General features: G+C 38.9%; 1 protein-coding gene across 5 annotated transcripts in view; it reads right to left on the reverse strand.

Moving 5' to 3' along the window:
- Positions 1-300: 300 nt before the first annotated feature.
- CRAMP1 (cramped chromatin regulator homolog 1) overlaps positions 301-21,742 on the reverse strand; it is a 106,207-nt gene continuing 84,765 nt past the window's right edge. For 4 of the 5 annotated variants that reach the window (XM_072600025.1, XM_072600019.1, XM_072600008.1 and 1 more), the window contains exons 11-21: positions 20,863-21,037; positions 18,212-18,393; positions 17,908-17,982; positions 10,209-10,290; positions 9,846-9,950; positions 9,400-9,578; positions 6,776-6,919; positions 5,737-5,968; positions 4,738-4,902; positions 3,141-3,286; positions 301-612 (exon numbers count right to left, since the gene is read on the reverse strand). In XM_072600025.1, the coding sequence (XP_072456126.1) occupies positions 448-612; positions 3,141-3,286; positions 4,738-4,902; positions 5,737-5,968; positions 6,776-6,919; positions 9,400-9,578; positions 9,846-9,950; positions 10,209-10,290; positions 17,908-17,982; positions 18,212-18,393; positions 20,863-21,037 (1,650 nt within the window). In that variant the 3' untranslated portion in view covers positions 301-447. The remainder of the gene's footprint in view (positions 613-3,140; positions 3,287-4,737; positions 4,903-5,736; positions 5,969-6,775; positions 6,920-9,399; positions 9,579-9,845; positions 9,951-10,208; positions 10,291-17,907; positions 17,983-18,211; positions 18,394-20,862; positions 21,038-21,742) is intronic. The other variant, XM_072600043.1, reaches the window with a different exon arrangement.

The following is a 21,742-nucleotide window of genomic DNA, read 5'->3' on the forward strand; positions in this document are numbered from 1 at the left end:
GAAAACTTGTAGTTTCTCCTTCAACTGGAATGTTCAATGCAACAAATTTAGGCTTAACATAAAGTTACTCTTCATCTGGAGCCAATCTTGACATGGAACTACGAATATTATTACATATGGGCACAAAGTGCCTCGGAAGGGGGTTCTCTTTCCAACAATCTTAACTCATGCCATTCCAGAGAACTAGTTCTGATTTTTTCCAACCATATCACTAGCTCTAGCTCCTCTCATGGGAATTCATCTTTAATACTGTTCAGTGATCACTTCCTGGTGTACTACAGATTCCAGGATACACAGCTGTTCAAATGTTAGAAGATGCTGCCTTTATTGAGAGTGGGACACTGGGATCTCCCCCTGCAACAACCAGAGGAACAACCATACAATGTCCATTTGTCATGTCAGTCCATCCTAATTGTGGCCACCTTCTGTGCTCATCACTAAGCATGATCACTGTGAAAGGTCACCCACTGGAGGGCCACCTCCACCTGCATCAAAAAGGACCTCCCGACGACTCGACTCAGTGATGGACAATTCCTGGGCAAGGTCATTGAAACGGGAGATGTAATCAATGCTGTTCTCATTCATCATGCATACCAGTTGGGAATCTACAACCTAGAGGACACAGAAATGAAGGGAAATATTGCAAGTTAGATAAGTGGGAATCACTTAATTCTAAGCATATAAGGCCTTCCTAAATTCTGGGAGATCTGAGAGGAAAGTGGGAGCATTAGGTGAATATAAAAATTTCTTTCACGGCTTTCTTAACATATCTAGTTATGGAACTGGATGGTACTGCCAAGTCAGGTGGGAGAAAATAACATGGAAATTTCTGTGACTTATATGAAAAGTAGGAGTGTCCCAAATATGACTGAACTCAGTCCCATTTTGTTACCAACATATGGAGATGATAAAAGACTGAGTGATATCATTTCCCCTTCCCTCGAAGTTCTACGAAATCAACAAGAATTTATTAGATGCCTACTACATGCCAGGCAGGCACTGCATATATTTTTAACCTTCTGCATAGTTTCTTGTAACGAGAGTTAGTTATGATGCACTAGCTGGAAAGTGATGTGGCAACTGGCACATGAAGTGATGTGAATATATTCCCAGACTGTCAAATGTTTCAATACATGACTATCAATGGATAGAGAAAGAATAAACCCTACATAGAAATACTTGCTCTTCTTTCTATTATTCAGTATTGCATTGGCAACCCTAGTTATCTGTGTGTCTGTCTTACTTCTTAAACTGAGCTGTAAGCTAAGGGGAAGGGAATGGACTTCATGTTACTGCACAGGCCCAAGTATTGGTTGGAAAGCAGTTATCAGGCTTCCAGAGTTCTCAGAGACCAGTTTAGGATCATTTTAGGATATGAACTCAGAGCAAGAGCTAAGCAGGCTTCTGGGCAGTATTTATATATCCTTATAGCTTGCCTCAAGTCCCAATGAACTCTATGGCAGAGAAGAGTACTGCAACAAGAAATATCACCTCTGCAAAAGCGGATGCTTATTTTTAAATAAGGTGAATCTACCCAGCCAGGGGAAGCATAAGATCAGAGCTGGAAGGGATCTTGACAGTCATCTATTCTATTTCCTTCATTTTACATAGATGGGAGACTGAAATCCAGATTAACAGACTTATAAGAGCTCACATCAGTTTTAAATAGCAGAACCAGTGAATGAACCCAGGTTTTCAGATATTAACTCAAAGACTTTTCCCACTACTCCACAATGCTGCTCAAATATTCCAAAAGTGTGAACAATGCGTTTTCTTGAAGCCTAGACTCTTGTCTCATTTGGAAAATAAAGGGATTCTACTAGTGATTGTTAAAGTGTCTTTGAGTTCTAACATCCTGCTTCATCTGTAAGGACTTTCATATTGCTCAACTATGGGATTTGTCCAGTAAAGGAAGATATCAGGAGTTTCAAGAATAGATAAAACTTACTACAAACTGAAAAAAAAGTCTATTAAAGCAATGGTCTCCAAACTTTTTTGAACATACACTCCACCAGTTAAAACTCTTTGCGTGCACCCCAAGTACATTTATTTATACATTAAATGTATTTGTTGTTATATTGATAATTATGCTATAAAATTATGCCCAAAATAGAAATTTAAAAAGGATGAGACAGAGATAAAATAATAATTTGTTCCCAGTAGGGAACAAATCAGCAGGGAATCACTGGATTTTGAGATGAAAAGTGGTATGGTAGAACATGCACTTCAGGGAAATTACTTTGGTCACCACTTTGAAGATAGCCCAGAAAGGAAACTTGAATCATGGAGACTAGTTAGGAGGCTATTGCAATAGTCCATATGAGATGATGAGTGTTTGAATGAGGGTGGTGACTGTGTGAGTAGAGTAAAGAGTAAAGATGTAAGAGATGGGGAGGTAGAAACTATGAAGTCCAGCAACAGATCAGCTATGTTGGATGAAGAAAAGTGAGATGTCAAAGATGACACCAAGATTGAAAGTTTATGTGAATGAAAAGATGGTGTCTTTCACAGAAAGAAGAGTCTGGAAAAGGGGTGGGTTTGGAGGGAAAGATAGTGTAATGAGATCGCGATTTGCTCCTCTACAACTGCCACAGTTCTTTCCAAAACAAAAAGGAGGCAGGAAAGCTCTTACTCATTGATACAAGGCTAAGAAGAGATCTAAAGGGGAGGGAGAATTGTTAGAGGGCAGGGTAGAGGCAGGAATTTTCTCAGTGGCAAACAGTTTAGTCAGTGCTAGTAAGAGTTATAACTACTCCCTGTTGACTCTACCTGATACAGAAATGGGGAGGGTAGGAGCCTGCAAAATAGATGGGGCAAGAGATTCAAGTAGAGTGTGTGGAGGGGGATAGGAGGTGGGAGGGTTGATGATAAGTGTGAGTAGGTTGCTAGAGATAAAACCACTAATTTATAAATCCCTATTGTGGGGAGGGGGGGATATAAACTAGCTTTCCATTGTCCAGATGACTGATCTCACACCTTGGGACAGTCTCTGCTCCTTAATTAAAGGACTTGAAATAGTGGGTGATTACATACCTTTATCCTCAAAAGTACTCAAATGTTGGGGAAAAAAGAACAAGTAAGAAAGTATTCGTGATCAGGGCAAAGCTACTGAATAAAAAGCCCAACATGGGAAAATATACCTCTGCAACATCAGCTAGTGAACGAGAGACAAATGAGTCCCGAGAGTTTCCATCCAGCAAGCTGGGGCCTAGTAGGGAAGTACCACTGGTAGTCCCAACTGGAGTTGGCAGCATCTTCCGGCCCTTCTCTGGTGAGATGAAACTTGCTACATAATGGAGAGAAGAAAATAAAAATTATCAAACTTTTATTTCTTTCTAAAATAATGCTAAAAATTAGAGCATATTGACATAATATATTGGCACAGTTGATTCCTGATTTGAGTGATTAATTTACCTTTGTGTATGGCTCAGGTTCATAACCAATCCATCACCACAGGTTAGTACAATTCAGTACAGTCAGTGGAAAAAGAAGGGTAGGTGGAGTTCCAAATTAATCTCAAAACTAGCAGTTCCTATGCATCATTCAAAACTTTCTATTTAAGAATTGTAAAGCAAAGACTAACATGGATGCTAATTCTCATCTGGGGAAGGGGAGGAAGAGACAGGGAACAAGGAAAAAGAAGGGAGAAAAGGGAGGGTGGGAATCAACAAAGAAGCACTGAAGGGCCTACGATGTGCCCAAGCATTGTGACAAGAACTTTGCAAATAGCTTTTCATTTGATTGTCATAATGACCATGTGAATTAGGTGCTGCTGACATTCCCATTTCATAGCTGAGGAAAACGAGGCAAACAGAAGTTAAGAGACTTGTCCAGAGTCATGCAAACAGTAAGTGTCATTTCATCTTCCTGTCTCCAGGTCCAGTGTTATATCCACTGTGCCACCTAACTGACTCATGAGACCAGTTTGGGTTATTTTAGGATCTGATTTGAGAGCAGAGGCTGAGTATCAACATGTGTGCAGCAGAGTCATTTATATTCCTAAGGCCTATTTTATGCTTAAGGTAAAGTGTAGCAGTAGAAGAGGAAATTCCATTTCTGTTCTGTTAGTCTTATATATTTGAATATTGTGCATTCTATCATCTAGTTTGACAGACTGGGATAGGGGGAAGCAAGCTCTATTGATTTATAGAATATTTAAAACATGCTAGAAACTGCATACAGCTGAAAAATAACAGTTCCAGCTATGCAGAGGACCAAATAGTACTGCAGAGGACTAAAATGAACTACTTATTCAGTTTTAGGATACTTTTATAAGCAAATTAGAAGGCTCATTTCAGAAAAAAAAATCACTAAGTACAAATCATTCAGAAAAAAAGGAATACAAAATGGAGACCAAAGTCATGCTTTATCTGTCAAAACCGCCATCACTGGAGCTGCCAGGGAAGGTCTTTGGAAAGGACAGGAACTGCTAGGATGTGCTTCACAACAAATTCTCCAAGAAGTAAAAGCATGAACCACAGAGTGCTAAGTAGCTCATTAGTTCTAGGGAAGGGGTCTTAAAATACAGGGTATATTTACAGAGCAAAGGGATAACATGAAATATTTATCCTGATCCATTCAGAATTTCTGAAGAATCAATGTCAAATAATCATTGATTGACTAAATGACCAATGTAAGACAAGGGAAAGTTTCTGGCTCAGATGCCTGTTCCCAAAGAAGAACGTTCTCCTGGGGGTAAAGGGTCTGAGTTCACTGTAGCCTATGAGAGAAACTCACCAAACAGGCTGCTGAGAGAAGAGTCCGTGGAATCATTGGGGTACCACTGGGGATCATGAGTGGGAGAGGCAATCCAGTTCTGCTGAGGGCTGCTGGATGGGGATGGAAGACTTTTGGAGCTATCACTGCCATTCAGTTTTGCCGGAGAAAGAGAGACTCCTTCATCTATAAAAGCATATTGTATCGTTAACATTTCAGTTACAAGAAAAAAATATGATCTAACCCTTACTATGCTAGCCATGGTACCTGAAGTATAATAATGAAAATAGCTTAACCTTCCAAATCAGGGCGAACAGTGTTAGTAGAATCAGTAGGACAAACTTCCAAAGAGAAGTTGCAAGACTCAGAGTTACTCTCACTCTGAAGAAGATACCATTTGGTTATTTTAGCAAATACTACTCTCTAGTTGATACATCTAGAAACATCAAGCATTAATTTCATCCACACTGACACCACGGTGGGATGAAATGGATTAACTACTGCGTGCCAAGCACTGTGCTGAAGGCTTCACAAATATTATCTCATTTGATAACCCCGGGAGGTAGTTGCTATTACAAACCCCACTTTACAGATGAAGAAACTGGAGCAGACAGAGGGTAAGTGACTTGCCCAGGGCCACACAGCTAATAAGTGTCTGAGATGAAATCTAAACTCAAGTCCTCCTGACTCCAGGCACTAGGTGCCTCTAAATCCATCTCCTAATTCCTTCTAAAGTAAAGACAAAGTAATCAGGTTGAATACATTTAAACACTGACAATTCTGTCTTCTAGGGCCACTGGAATACAAGTTCACTGGTCACCCCACTTTCCCTAAGGGAATCTAGCAGCATTTTCTCTTTTTCATTTAAGCTACTGGCTTCTCAAGAACCAATACCTTTTAAATGAATCTGCTAAAGACTCAGGTAAGAAGTCAGAGACTTACCTATTGTGAAACAATAATATTCTTTTTTAATGGGGATCAAGGGTTTTCCTGGTTCCAAGGCATAGAAGTATTACTTACTATATTGGCCAGAACTGATAGCAATCTCGATGATGGAGTCGCTGATCTGAGTTGAAGGTTCTCCTTGCGATAACACGTCCTCAGGGGGTCCGGGAAGGGAGATGTCGAGCAGAGCAGAGACGTTGGGTGGAGAGAGACGGGTACTGGATCCCTCAGATGTGGGAAGAGGAGTAGAGAGGCCATTCTGGAGAGGGGCTTTGGACATTTCAGACAAGGACAGAACAGATGAACCCTGAGGGAAGAAAAACACAAAAATTATCACAGAAATGGGTCAGACAGAATTGAAGAATATGTAATAAGGAGAAAAACATTCACAATTCTCAGGTATAAGACTAAAAACGCTTCAAGATATCCTGAAAAAACTTTCAGCCTATGTTGTGGTCATTTATCAATTTCAAGACCAATAGGGAAAGTAAAATTATACCTAGACTCACTTGCTTTTCTCCACTACAGTGAATTTAGGTTCACGGGATCTATAGCTAGAAGTGAAAGGTCTTTTTGTACAAAGTGATCTTACAGATGAAGAAACCTAGAGGAGATGAGTGATTTGCCCACACTCACAATGGCAGTAAGGCAGCAGAGTCACCGTATGAACTCAGGGCTTGTGGCTCTTTCTACAGAATCACACTGCTTCTGAGAGAGGGTTTGCTTTGCCTGAAGGCACCAGTAAAAGCAAAGAAGTCAAAGGGTAAGGCTGGAACACTTAGGTTCCCAGGAAGCTGTGCTAATAAAAGGGTCCTTGGAATCAGCATTCCAATGGCAACCAACCTAGGCCTTCTACCAGTGTCATCAAGAAAGGACGTAACTTCATTAGGAAAAGTGGGGTTCTAAGATGGGGGTGAGTTGTCGAGTCTACAACTCTATGTGGAGAAGAGAAGGAAATAATGAAAAGAAAAGAAAGCAGGCCAATGAAGACAATTCTAAACGAGACAAACACTGACAGGCTGTGTGAACTCTGTTCTATAATTATCCAGGAGACAATAAAACTAGGACTACTGGCTAGACAAAGATCATGGAAGTACTTGGAGGTCTGACGTACTTGGGGAGATGAATTCTCGCTTAGAGGCATTGGTTCAGAAGCTACACAATGCTTGGACTCTACCTGGAAACCCTGGGTTACGGATTCCTGTTCAGGCCTTGTGGGGATACTGATGAAAGGAACACGGCACCCACTGCTTGTGCCCTAGAAATAGAAAAGAAATAGCAGAAAGTTTCCCAATTATACTTAATAGGAGCTCACATACATAGGACACTACAGCTTAAAAAGCACAAAAAGCTACAGCTATTTTCCCAGCCACTCTGTGTGAGGTCCATATTGTATCCTCCTTATCTTACAGATGAAGAAACTTATTCCGAGATATAAAACAACATAGTCAGTCACAGAACTAGCTAGTGATGAAGTCAATGCTCTCTGACTCATAGTTTAGTTGGATCTATGTGCTGCTACATATCAGAAATCAGAACTCCAAGCAAACATTAGTAAATACACGAATTCCTATATAGCAGAAACTGTTTCCTTATTTAAGTGACTTTCTAAAAAGTCCTATAGCCTGAAGGGGTAGCTTTCAAACTCAAACACTGTCAGGTTCGTTCATGTTTTACTCTGATTGTTAAGACAAAAGAATTCTTTTCCAGCACCAAAAGTCAGCTCATTCACAGTAGGGTTCAGACCTTAGACTCTGCAGGGAAGTTGGGACTCCTAAGCTTCTTAAAGGTTTTACCTTTTCCAGAAGCTAGTACTTGGATCCTGTGTAGTATGCAATGAGGTCTAAAGAGTTATATAGCTTTACTCCTCCAAAAAAGGGGAAGAGGTAGGAAATTGAGTAATTTTAGGCAGTAGAAGAGACTTCGGAGGTTATCCAGTCCACCTTCCTGTCTGCTTAGGAATACATTCCACTATGTCCCTGATGAGTGATCATTCAGACTATGATCTAATACTTGAAAGTAGCAGGGTACTAATAAGCTGTACAGCTCCACCGGTTCTAATCTATTCATTAATGCAACATATATCAAGTCTAATACCTTTTCCAAAAGACATTTCAAATATTTCAAGATAATATGACCTCTTCTAAGTTGTACCTTTTCCAGATCAAACATTCCTAATTCCTTCAAATGAAACTAAAATCTCAGAGTTGGAAAGAACCCTAGAAGATGCATAAATCCCCTCTATGACGTCATTTGCCTTTGCTTAAATGCTTACAGTGATAAAGAACTCATCAACACACAGGTCTAATTATTCATTGGGTCTTTTTTTTTTAACAATCTAATGGTGCAGAATTTTTTTCCTTATGCTGAGATGAAAAATGCCTCCTTATAGTCATCTTCCTTTAGAGCCATGACTAGTATATAATAAATCTTCCCCCCAAATAACACCTTTAAATAAATATTGTCCCTCTACCTAACCTTCTTGAGGGTAAAAACATCCCTAGCCTCTTTAACCAATACTTAAGATACTGAACATGTCTTTATATTTTAGGTATATTCCAACTTATCAAATCCATCTTAAGACATGGTGCCCTTTCTATGGTAGGAAGCTTAGGTATGGAGAGGAGAGCAGAGAAAATGTACCTTCTTCTTTACCACAGATTAGGGACTATGAGAATGTACAATATTTCATATGCTATCATATAGAATAGGGATGAGCAAACTATAGCTTGAGAGTAAAATCTAGTCAGCTTCTTCACTTAAGAAAGCCATTCACATTTTAAAATACAATAAAATTTCATGAGGGCCATAATTTCCTGAATCTTTAATACGTGATGTGTTGGTTACTTTTGCTAAGAAAAATTTTTTTTAAAACTTTTTGTTAGAAGGAATGGCTTGCTGGTTATGGAAGGTGGGAAGTACATATTCAGCAATGAATGTGATGTAAAAGCAAACTGTTATGAATAAAAATTATATTAAAAAACCCAGAGTAACCAAACTGGACACATACTTAGTGTGGCCTGACTGGTACACAGCAGTGATTTGGACATTACATTTGCTTTAATGGACCTAAGAATACTTTGGCTTTTGATAGTCACATCACATTACTAATTTGTATTTCATTTTTGGGCAAGTATCTAAACATGTCTCTCACACAAGTGAAGATAATAATTCCTATTAAGTTATGTCCGTAAACTTGGCTGACTATTTCAACTGGATTTATATGAACTCTCAATATATTTGCTATCCCTCCTAGCTTTGTGTGTTTTAGAAATTTGATAAGCATGACATTTAGTTTTTAAATCAGTGGCAAAAATGCTAAGCAGAGCAGAAAAAAAGATAGAACCTTACACTATTCCATACCCTTAGAGACCTGTAATTACATCCAGGTTGACATCTATCCATTTAATCAACATCTGAGTACAACTGTTGAACCAGTGACAAATTAACATATTTAAAGCATTTATAACATACCTATACCATCATCCAGCTCAAATGTCACTATTTTGTCTCCAAGAATTCCATAGTCTACCTCATACTGGTTTTTAGTTTCCTCAATGTCATAGGTTCCTACCTGGCCAAATTCTAGTTTGTCATTATCTTTTAAAACATGGCATGCAAAGTAAAATGCAATATAATCATTACATCACAGGTTTTAATGTAGGCTCTGCCCCCTTAGGGAAAACGGTAATACTTTCCATAATTTTCATGACAAAGATATATGTTACTGATACACACCCCTATAGTTGGCATGGCATCCCCATTCTGATGTGAGCTAGCCAAGTTCTGCCCTGTCACTGTGGCTGTCACTTCCTCTGAAGGTAACTGGGTTATCCCAGGCAAACCCTCAGCATCCAGGACAGGGAGTGGGCTTCCAGGGATAATACCAGCACTTTTAGCTGCCAAGTCAATGGCACCTAGAAACAAAGAGACAAAGGATGATAATAATAAGGCTTCTCCTAAATAAGCAGTTGCGCTCCCATGCTGAGACAAAAAAAAAAAATATCCCAGCTATCTCAAAGGCTCCATTTTTAACTGAAAAGTCAATAGCTTACATGGTTTTCCTTCCAAGGGTTTAGGAGATATGTATTTGAGAAGGGAAAAGAAAAGAACACTTCAAAGTGTCACTCAGAAGCATGGGGTCAAGCTGCAAGTTCATCTCATGCTTAGCCATAGAAACTTACTGGACAGGTGATTAGCAGCCTGGGCTGGAAGAACCTTGGGCACAATAGGTCGAGACAAAGCAGCTTTGGTCAGAGAAGACTGGATTGGCCGAAATGACCCTCTCCCTGTAAGATGGGAACAAAAACGAATTTCTAGAATGTACATATGTATTTATAGTTTTCTTATTCTCATGCTCATTTCACCACCCAAGGCATAAAGAATAGCAGGCTTCCAAATAGTATTCCAATGTATTTCAATTACAGATGTTATTTATACATATACAGGAACATATCAATTGTTTCATGCTATACACTTGTAATCCAAATTCAGGAAAATCACAGGTAAATTTAAGTGGAGGAACTGTGGGAACCACAGGAACTTACCTGTTATAGAAGAATTTGACATGATGGAGAAAGAACACACATTATGGGATGGATTTCCTGATGGTCTAGGAAGCAGTGTTCTCTAAGGAGAAAAAGAAAAGGACACAGGTATAAGGAATCAAATTCATTTAGAAGAAACTTAAGAAAAGGAAAGTGTTCAAAATAAACATTGTAAATAAAATGTGGTTGATCTTTATGAAACAAAGTTTCCTTATTAAGGATCCTATGAAACAAGAAAGCAATGAACCTTCTGAATAAGTCTCAGACCCTTTTATCCAAAAGTTTCAAACTAAGAACAATAAACACCGTAGCATTATATATTTTATCTGATCTTCATTAAGTTGGAATCAATTTGTAGGGTCTGCTTTCAAATAGGTTTGGGTTACTTAACACCTGAAATAGTAGAAAGGGAGAGTAATGATAACCACCAATTACACAAGTGTTAGGAAAAATGAATAATATTAAAGGTCTCTGAAATGTTCTTATATTCACTGATTTAATAAACATTTATTCTAGACCTTATTGTCTAAAGTCTTACGTTTAGACAAAGATAACAGATTCCTACTCCCAAGAGCTAACAAACTAGTTGAAGAAGTGTTTTGCATATAAACGTATATATGTATAAATATAAATTTATACATGTATGCATATATGTACAAATACAGATACACCCAAATAAACGTAAGATAAAGTAGAAAGTGATAAAAGCATTAGAGAGAGAAGGGAATTTGGGGAAGATTTAATTGAAGGGAAGCAGCATTAGAATTTGCCTAGAAGGATAGGTAGATTTCAACACTTAGAGATTTTTGGGAAGGGAAATGATTAGTGGAATTCCAGGAAGAAAAAAACTGAGTAAAAGTATTTAGGCTAGAAACTGAAGGATAAATCCAGGAAATAGGGAATATTTTACAGGGAACAAGAAGGGCAAAAGTATGAGAGAGGGATAGAAAGATAGGATGGAATAATTTGAGGAAGTACCTTGAATATGCTAAGGAATATGTGTAGATCTTATTAAAAGGTATGCAATGAGGGACCACTAAAGTCATATGATGATCAGTAGAATGACCTAACTAGAGGTATGAATTACAAAAATTAGTTTGGCAGTAGAAATGAGAAAAGATGGAGGCTGATCCTTTGACCTCTAAGTGTCACAATAGCTAAGCCTAGAGGTAATGAGAGCAATACCTAGGTTAGGGCCAGTGGAAATGAGAAAAAACATTTTGAAGGCAGAATTGATAGATCAGGGCCTGGTACCTGATTAGATACAGGGAAAGAAGCAGGAGTTGCCAAGAAGTGAGAAGACTCAGAAATTGCTTTCAAGGGGGTAATCACGGGACCCAGAAGAGATGAGCAGTTCCACTACCAGACAGAACACTCATCCTCTCAGTTAGGTGCCTCACTAGTCTAAGCAGCATGACAACATGGAAAGGATGATGGATGTGGTATTCAAAGATATGATCCCAAATTTTCTTCCTGTCACCTGTCACTTAGAGGTTGAATGACCATGGCCAATCCACTGCATTCCGATGAACCTCAGTTTTCTCACCCGTTAAAAGAAAATACGGAGACATTAACAAAATCAAGGAGTAGAGATAAAAAGAGTTCATTGAAAACAATTATGAAATACGCAATGACAACAACAGAAATGAAGGAAGAGTAAGTAACAATAAGCACAAGAGAAATTTTAAACGGACTTGCTCGCTGATTTAAAGTGACTGATCCCCAGTCAGTTACATGCAATAACACCTCCTCCTCCCCTACAAGGGAGGCAGGGATCCATGGGCATGGGGAAAGGCACGAAATACGGCTGATGGGTTTTGTTGAACTTTTTTCCCCCACTTCTTTCTCTTTTTCTTTGTCATAAGAAATTGCTTCACTTTGACAACATCTGGATAAATATTTCTCAGGTGTGATACGATATGGCATGGATTAGATGTTTGCTGAAGCCCATTCTAGCTCTAAAACCGTGATTAAAAACCGTGTGATCCCTGGCATGAATTTTGACTTAGCATATTTGTCTTTTCCAGCCTCTTACTTCCAGCTACTGTTAATGGACTTCATTTCTTAAGTGAATTTCTATTTCTTCAACTAGTGAGTAGAGTAGATACTGAGGTACTTTTGGAACAGCTAGGTCTCTTCGAGGTTCACCTCAGGTGGAATATCTTACACAAAGCCTTTCTGTAGACATGCTAGAGCACTTTAGCTCATTTAACATTATTTTGCATTTCATTACCTGAATACTTACTCTGATTATGAAAATTTCTTAGAGAAGTTTAACTGTCATTAAACAGTCCCAACAAAACCTTGAAATGTCCATTTTTTGAAGGCAACAGTGGTTTTTATTTTTATCTTGGTATCCCTAAGCACAACACTTTGCATATAACATCTGTGGAGCTGGAGTAATGAATTCAAATGTGTTGTTTCCACAGTATAGTCACCAATGATAAAAATGCTGGCAACTCTGTTCCACTTTGTATCTATTTACCAATAATTCATTTGTACAACACTTTAAGGCTCTCAAGGTGCTTTCACAGCAACCTTCTGAAATAAATACACACACACACACACACCCTTAGTCATGTATTTGGTAAGTGGCTTTATTGGGATTCAAACTCAGGGATCCTGACTCCAATTCTAGCACCTATGTATGATTCTGTGTCTGCTTCCATATCTAAGTGCTTTTAGAAGGAACTGCATTAGCTCGACCTTATGCTTCATCTTCACTTTCACTTGTTTTCCCTATTTTCAGACATGATGGGGTCCATGTATTAAAAAATGCACCTGACATTCTGAATCACCATGTCTCTGTCTGGAAGGAACTCCAGTGTTTACTGCTGTAAAGAGTTTTTTGGCTCCATTTTGTGGTGAATGTTTTATTGCAAGGTACACTTTGATCAGAATGAGTGCCTTTACTTTTATTCATGTCCCATTATTCCTAACCAATAGGTATAACTCAATTACACAACCGCTTACTAAGCGGACAGTTCACAGGGTAATTCTGAAGACTGAATAAGATGATATGTACAAAGAAATTTGCAAATTTTAAAGTGCTACATAAATACCACAACTTCAAGTGCAACATAAATGTTACTGGAACATATTTATAATACAAGTCCTTTATTTACTTTTCATGAAGTCTATCTTCTTACTAAGCAGGATAGCATCAAAATGATCCAAGTCAGATAGTCAGGGAAGAAAATTCTACCACCTCCAAACTAATTCTCAAGTAGTTTTTTCTCTTAAATATGAAGCAATTTCTTCCTTTGGCAGAACCACACAGATGCATTTAATTTTTACATAAGAATGTACTTCTAAAAGTTCTGTACAAATAGAATTTCTGTAAATCTAGTAACATTGTAAGTACAAGAAATGTACTAGTTGAAGGACTCCTATAATGGAACCTTCTGTAAAATGAAAAATAATCCTCTAAAATATAGTGATTCTTAAGAGGGGAGAAGTGAATTTATTTTCAAAAACTATTCTGATAAATATTTCAATATCAATAAAATATTTTGATAAATACATCTCAATGTTAATATATTTAGTTTCCTTTGCAAGGAAATCCTTTGTATTTTATTTTATGCCTTTAAAAACATTATCCTGAGAAGGGGTCCATAGGTTTCACCAGACTGCCAAAAGAGTTCATGACACAAAAAAGGCTAAGAACCCTTCCTTTAAATGGTCTGTTTCTAATATCCAAATTTTCAAAATACCTGACATTTATATGGCGTTCTGATATATGCGAAACAGCATGCATATGCATATGTATACATATAAGCGTATGTGTAAATATATGTGCTAGGTGTGATCAGGATGCAACAAAGAATAGGAATAAAAGATGTCATCAAGGAATTATGTAATATGAAGAAAAGATGAGATGGTCATGATGGGATGACAAGTAGACAGAATGCTTCAGTCATATGTTTGTCAGGAGGAAACAAGAAAAGTCTCGCTGTTCTGTGAAACCCTGTGGCAAGCTCATAGGAGGATACGTACAAGGGTGACACAGGATGGGAAGGTATGGCAGAGCTAAAATCTGCACCACTGGAAGGAAGTGTCATATTAATGAGCTCAGATTCATTTGTGTATTTTAGAGACAATCTAGAAGACTATTTTTAGCCCTCTTTCCAATTTTCTGTCAACACATCTGCAGAAACCAAAGAGGTCATGGAGATCAGATGGGTTACAAAGGACCTCACAGGCTATGTAGTTCAGCCCCTTAATTTTGTGAATGAGGAAAGTGAGGGCACAGTTTAGTGACATGCCCTACTATTCTGTAGGCAGTAAGGGTCCAAGCCTGAGAGTCACTTTTTCTGTCCACAAGTTGCTGTGGCCAAAGAATCCATCCCCTATTAAGCAATGTAGTGCCAGAGATAAGTGACTGTTGAGTCCTGTGGAACCTTCTCAATACAACAACTCACCAGAACCTTGGCTCTCTCTACCCTTTTGAGGACCTGGAGCTACTTTCATGCCACCATGAGACATCAGAAGATGCCTTCTCTCATCACATAAGCTTAATAAAACATTAATCTAAGAAGTTCCATATGAAGAATATAAGGAAATGTGGGAACATGAAATCATAAGGCATGAAGAAAACAAAATTAGCAATATGGAATGCACTTCTACTATATGTTAGCAAAGCAAGAAGTCTAAGAAAACCCAGATACACAGATGAAAACCAAATGAAGGCACAGTGAAAAAGACAGTTATAACTTTTTAAAAATATAACTTTTAATCTAAACATGAAGTTTTAATGCTTTGAAATTTGATTTCTTAATGTAATTGTTCATATTTTGAGATTCCTACACTTGTATTAAGATTTTTTTTAAAAAATAGGTTTGTTATTACTCTTCTAATAGAAATAGCTGTAAAGCTGAGTTAATCTGAAGAGAAACTAAATTGGAACACTTTGAATATGCAGTGTGCTCTTCTCCCATTCAGAACCTGCCCTAGCACCAGAGCAAGCTGACCATGACCCTGACTGTAAGAGCCAGGTCAGAGGAGCTGAAGCTCTGGCAGCTTCTGTTTTTCATTCTGTCTTTATATTCCCAGTGCTTAGAACAATGTCCTACAAACAGTAGGCACTTAACAAATGCGTACTGAATTGAACTATGTTGGTATGTACTGAAGTGCTGGACGTGTGACCTTTGTTTGGCAAGTCATGTAATCTCTCTTAGCCACGGTTTCCTCATTCATAAACTGGAGATAACTATAGTCTTACAAGGCTGCATGGAAGGTTACACAGGATGATTCTCCCTCTACCTCCTTCTCATTAGTAAAACTGCTGAAGGGTCTGAACACTGCCTTTTTTCTCTTCTATGATCATGGAACCCATGAAACAAAAGTAAAAAGGTCATTCTCAATCCTGTGAAACTCCCATTACTTTTCCTTTTGCAATGATCAATAAATAGCATTTATTACGTATTTACTGTGTGCCAGACCCTGTGCTAAGTGCTGGGGATACAAAAAGAGACAAAAGATAGCTCCTGGCTTCATAGAGTTCACTATCTAATATGGGAGATAACATGTAAACAAATACAGAAAAACAAGCTTTATCCAGGGTAAATAGAAAGTAATTAACAGACAGAAGGCACTAGAATTAAAAAGGATTGGGAAAAGGTTGCTGTAAAAGGTACAATTTTAGCTAAAACTTAAGAGAAGTCAGGGAGGTGACTGTGTGAAATTGATGAGAGAGACAGTTAGGGTATGGGGGACAACCAGAGAAAATACTAAGAGCCAAGAAATGGAGTGTCTTGTTAAGGAAACAACAAAGAGCCAGTGTCATCAGACAGAAGAGTACATCTTGGGAAATAAGATGTAAGAAGACAGGAAAGGCAGGAGGGAACTAGGTTACCAAGGGCACTGAAAGTCAGAGGATTTTGTATTTTATCCTGGAGGCAACAGAGAGCCACAAGAGTTTATTGTTTAGTGGGGTGATATGATCAAATCTGTACTTTAGGAAAATCATTTCAGTGTCTGAATGTAGGGTGGATTGGAGTAAAGAGAGACCTAGAGCAGGCAGACCCACCAACAGGCTACTGCAATAATCTAGAAATGGAGTGATGAGGGGAACATTCAAGAAATGTTGCAGAGATGAAATCAACAAGCTTTGGCAACCACTTGGATATGCGGATCGAAAGACAGTGAAGAGTCAAGAATGATACGTACACTGAAAGCCTGAAAGACAAGGAGGATGGTTCTGCCCACTAAAGTAAAAAGGGGTAGGAGGAAGGGACCTTAGCAGGGAAGATAATGAGTTGGTTTCAGGAACACTGAGTTTAATGTATCTACTGGACTTCCAGTTTAAGATATCTGAAATGCAGTTGGAAATGAGTGATTGGAGATGAGCAGAGAGTTGCAGGTAGAATAGGTAGATTTAAGTATCAACATAAAGATGGTGATTAAATACACAGGAGCTGATTAGATCACCAAGGGAAGTGGTACAGAGGGACAAGAGAAGAGGGGACATCTACAGCTGAAGGGCATGAACTGGAGGATGAGGTAGCAAAGGAGGCAGAGGACCAGTCTGACAGGTAGGAGAACCAGGAGAGTAGTGTCCTGGAAACCTAGAGAGAAGAGAGTGTCAAGGAGGAGAGAGTGATCAACAGTGTCAAAGGCTGAAGAGAGATCAAGGAAAATGAGGACAGAGAAAAGACTATGGGACTGGGTTTTAAAAAAATCACTGATAACTTTGGAGAGAGCAGTTTCAGTAGAATGATGAGGACAGAAGACAGATCAGAAGGTGTTAAGAGAATAAAAGAAGAGAAAGTAGAGACACTAGTGTGAATAGCCTTTTCAATAAGTTTGGCTACAAAAGGCAGAAAAGATACAGGACGACGTTAGCAGAGGCAGAAGGATCAAGGAGGCTTTTCTGAGGATAGAGGGGTCAGAGGTATGTTTGGAAGCACCAGAGGAGTCTGTAGTAAGTGACAGAGTGGGAATGAAGACAACAATCTGTTGGAGGAGATAGGATGGAACAATTAGAGGGTTAGCCTTGGTAAGGAGTAAAGCCACTTCATCATGTGAGACATGGGTGAAGGATAAAAGTGACAAAAAGCACCTAAGTAATAGGAGATCAGAAAGATGGAAAAAGAAGGAGCTCACGGTAAATGGCTTCAATTTTATCTGTAAAATATGAGGCAAGATTTTCAGTTGGGTTGGGGAGGGGGAGGCAGTTTAAAGGGTTTAAACTATGCAAGATTTAAAGATGTATGAGAAGGTTTGGAAGAGCTGTTGTGGAAAGTGGGATAATGAGTTGATAATGATAAAGGAAGTACAGAAGGACTGTCTGGCAGCAGTGAGGATGCAATTGTGGTTGTGTAACAAATTTGTACTGGATACAGTTAGAACAATCGCATGATTTTCTACCCTGCTACTGCAGGGTAGGGTCCTTTGGGGCAGATGGAAGATGCCCAGCTGGCAACTTATTGCCCTCCTTCTCTCTGTGGAAGTGATCTTTGATTTTAGAGGTTGCACTTCCTAAGAAACAAGTCTGTTATTTTATATATGGAGTAACATGATAGTAGAGAAGAGGGCAGACAGCAATACCATTTTAAACAGAGAAAAGTTGAAGCAGAGTAAAAAGATCCATTTATACCAGTTGAAATAATCAGTGATACAAGCAAGAAAAAAGTCTGTCCTAAATCCTAAAACTTAATTTTGATGACCACAGACAGATATAATAACGTGCTCTTCTGACCTGTACCACCAATGGCTTCCGCAAATGTCTATTTCGTAACTTCCTTGGCTTTGGCAAGAAGAAATCTGACTGCATCTGCAAAGGAAACCATCAGGTGAGAAAGAGGTGAGACCTTTTATCCCCATGAGAAACACCACTACCCAAATACCTATTCCCTCTCTGCGGGAGTTAATCTTGATTTCAGAGATCATGCTTGATAAGAAACAAGCTCTTTACAGTATCTATGGAGTAACGTGTAAGCTCATCTTCTGTGGAGACAGATCAGGTCTAGTCATATTTCAGATTATGCTCTTTCTGCACTTACACTGATTGTGTCAAGATGCTGTCGGAAAGTCAATTCTGCATCCTTGCTAGGCGAAAACAGCTTTCCATGTCGGCTATTGGGTGGCAAGGTTGTTGGGACTGCAAAAAGCCCCCCATCAGAATCACTGTTTCCCGAATTGGATGGAGCAGCTACCAGAAGAGGTCTTGGAGGGTTTCGCAAACCTTAGAAGAAAATAAATGAATGGCTTCAATGACTGTTTTAGCAGAGATAAAAAGTTTATAGGATCAACAACTCATATTGGAAAGGAAGCTCAGAGGTCATCTAGTCTACCTCCCTCATTTTACACATGAGGAAACTGAAGCTGAGAAGGGTGAGATGACCTGTCAAAGGTCAGGAAGGTAGGAAAGGAAATAGCTGTGACCTTGTCACAAATTCTATGACATCTAATCTAGCATTCTTTTGTTATATGCTGTCTTTCCTGACAATCAAATTTTTGGGAAAATTATATAACAAACTATGAGAATGAATCATTTTGCAAGGAATTTCTGTATTTTTGATACATATAGACAACGCATTTCTAGTTTATTTCTTGCTGGGGTTAGGGGAGGGGGAAGGAATAAGCATTTATATAATGCCTACTACACACTAAGAACTATGGTAAATATTTTACAAATACTATCATTTGATCCAGATAACAACCCTACAAAGTTGGTATTGTTATTACCATCTTACAGTTCAGGAAACTAAGGCAAAGAGAGGTCAAGTGACTTGTCTAGGATCACAAATCTCTAATTGTCCATCTTGAACTCAGATATTCCTGGGGGAGCTAGGTAGTACATCCGAAAGAGCAATGGGCCTGGAAAAGGGGAGACTCAAGTTCAAATCCAGCCTAAGATACTCACTAGTTGTGTGACCCTGAGTAAGTCACTTAACCTGTTTGCCTCAGTTTCTTCAGCTGTAAGTTGGGTATTATCACTTCCCATCCAGAGTTGTCATGAAGATCAAATGAGACAGCATTTGTGAAGAGTCCAGCATGCTGCCTGGCATGCAGTAGATTTTACATAAGTGCCAGCTGCTATCATTATTGTCATGGTTCTATTTCTGATATTCGATCAGATAGTGCCCCCCTTTCTTTGCTAAAACATAAACATCTTCAAGTTAGCTGTTCTATGTTCTTTTTCAGAATAGAATATGAAACGAAATGGGATCAATTTAAAGAGTATGGTTCACAGGTTATTAGAGGAACCAGAAGAAAAGCTGAAAGTTATAAACTTTATCAAACATAGCTCCATGGACAGGACTAACAGAACCGACATTTGAGAAAGTAACCACAATACCCGATGCTCACATATTTGTCATCCAACAAAAGGAAAAAGGTTTACGGGTGAAAAAAGAGAAGAAAAAAGTTCCAATCATGAAGAGCCTCCTGCTGAGGCTCCTCAGGAACTTACAGTATTTCTGATGACTTGTTCACAATGCTCACAGACTACCTTATTTTGTAAATGTTGTGCTCTCAGGATAACTAAGCACTAAAAAACTACTAAGGCAGGTTTACACAGTTATTAGTCACTGGGAATGATTTTTTTATGCTGCTTGAGTAATCTGGGAAAAAAGAACAGCCACTTTCAATAACAAAAGCGCCGGGAATTGCTCCCTCGGTCTGTCCGGCCAGAAGCTCCCGCGCTTCGAGTCACTTAATTGTAGCACCGTATGGTAAAGGTATACAGAAATGGACTGATTCGGGGGGAGGTGGAAGAAGCGTAACATACATTACAAGTAGAACACTGGATTAGCATTCAAATAATGATGAAGAATGGCTTTGAGATTCTCAGAAAAGGTAGCAGAAAAGTAATTCAATATCAAATCTTTTAAGAATTGACAAAATATATTTTTCTTGATCATAATCAAGAATAATTTATTTCACGACCTGTTCGCCTGTGGTGCTAGCTTAGGTATCATGAAAAGAAAAATTTATAAAGTGTCCCTACTATTCAACTTGAGTTTACAATCTAAGAAAAAGCTTACATATAAAAAAAATGCTTTTTTTATACTAAGTTCAATGAAATAAGTCTTTTAAAAATCTATCCAATTTATTCCTACACTTCAATTATATCAAATAAGGGGGTTGAATTACATACCTCAGAGCTCTAAATCTATGCTATGAGTTTTGAGTACCACTAGGGTACTTAGAGAAATATTTCTTGGGCTAAAAATTCATTTTCTACTCTTCCATAAGACTGAGCTGAGGGGTGAAGCCACTACGATTGTCACGATAATTCAGTGTCCCTCAGCTGTAATGATTTTGGTAAGTGGCAGCTACAACTCCTGAGTTATGTGACACACTGCATCTGCAGCTCTGCCGGGTTTCAATTCCACAGGACAAGATGGGTACCCTCTGGTGTTTGTCATCCCCAACCCCCTTTTCTGGCTTTCTTTTATATGTTGTCTTCCCCTATTAGAACGTGAACTCCTTGAGCGCAGGGACAGTCTTTTTCTTCTTTGTATTCCCAGTGCTAGGCAGGCAGAGTGCCTGACACCCAGCAGGTGCTTAATAAATCCTTATTAAATTGAACTGAACAGGAAACACTGACTGGCTCACGTAGGACACTTCTGAAATTTCAGAGTAAGGGAATGGTGGGTTACAAGATTAGATGAATGGCTGCTGTGGGCTGACTCCCTTAACATCTCACCTGAGGAGCTGGATGAGTTGGGAGAGAAGTTCTTGTTGTTTCGGAGGGCAGACTGATTTCGGGCACAGCGGGGACTCCGGGTGCTGATGGCTATCACTTTCCCTGGGGGTGTTAGTGACTGTTCCTCTTGAGTGGGCTTCACTGAAGCCACAGAGACGGCATTAGATTCAGGAGTCTAGGAGGGAGATGAAGGATTCAGTGCACAGTCAACACAACTAGCCCCAGTTTGAAGTAAATGGTCTTGCTCCAAACAACATCATGAAAGTTTTATTCCTTCAACAAAGAAGCAGATGATCAAGGGCATCACAGAGACTTTTAACGAAAAAGCAAAACAAAAACAGCAACAAAAAACTGGGGTTGAAGAGAGAAAAACATTAAACTAGAAGATTTCAAGAGCTGCTTTCATATCAACGTTCTTAATCACCAGATTGAGCTCTTTCAGTAGACAATGGGGGGGCTGCTTGTTTAGTACAGGGTTACCAATAAGAGCCCAAAGCACAGCCAACAGAAATAACAACTTATATTTCTACAGCACTCTAAGGTTTAAAAAACACTCTCCTACCTCTTGTGAGGTAGTTAGAAAAAGGATCATCTCAGCTTTACGGACGAAGAAAATGAAACTCTGAAGTAAAGTGACTTGTTCTTGAAACTCCATCTTGTAAATGGCAACATGGCACAGGGGAAAGAAAGTTGCCTCCGGAGGAGGGGAAGGGGAAGAGGCGAGTTCAGATCCTATCTGTCTCTTAGCTACATGACCTCAGCAACACTGCTTAACTTCTCTAGGCCTGAGGTTCCTAATCTTAAAAGGAGTGGACTGAGATAGATGACCTTTACAACCCTTTGGATTCTAAATTTATGAGCATAAGTTACAGAGCTGGAA

Source organism: Notamacropus eugenii, chromosome 1, assembly GCF_028372415.1.
Source record: "Notamacropus eugenii isolate mMacEug1 chromosome 1, mMacEug1.pri_v2, whole genome shotgun sequence".
Classification (NCBI taxonomy): domain Eukaryota; kingdom Metazoa; phylum Chordata; class Mammalia; order Diprotodontia; family Macropodidae; genus Notamacropus; species Notamacropus eugenii.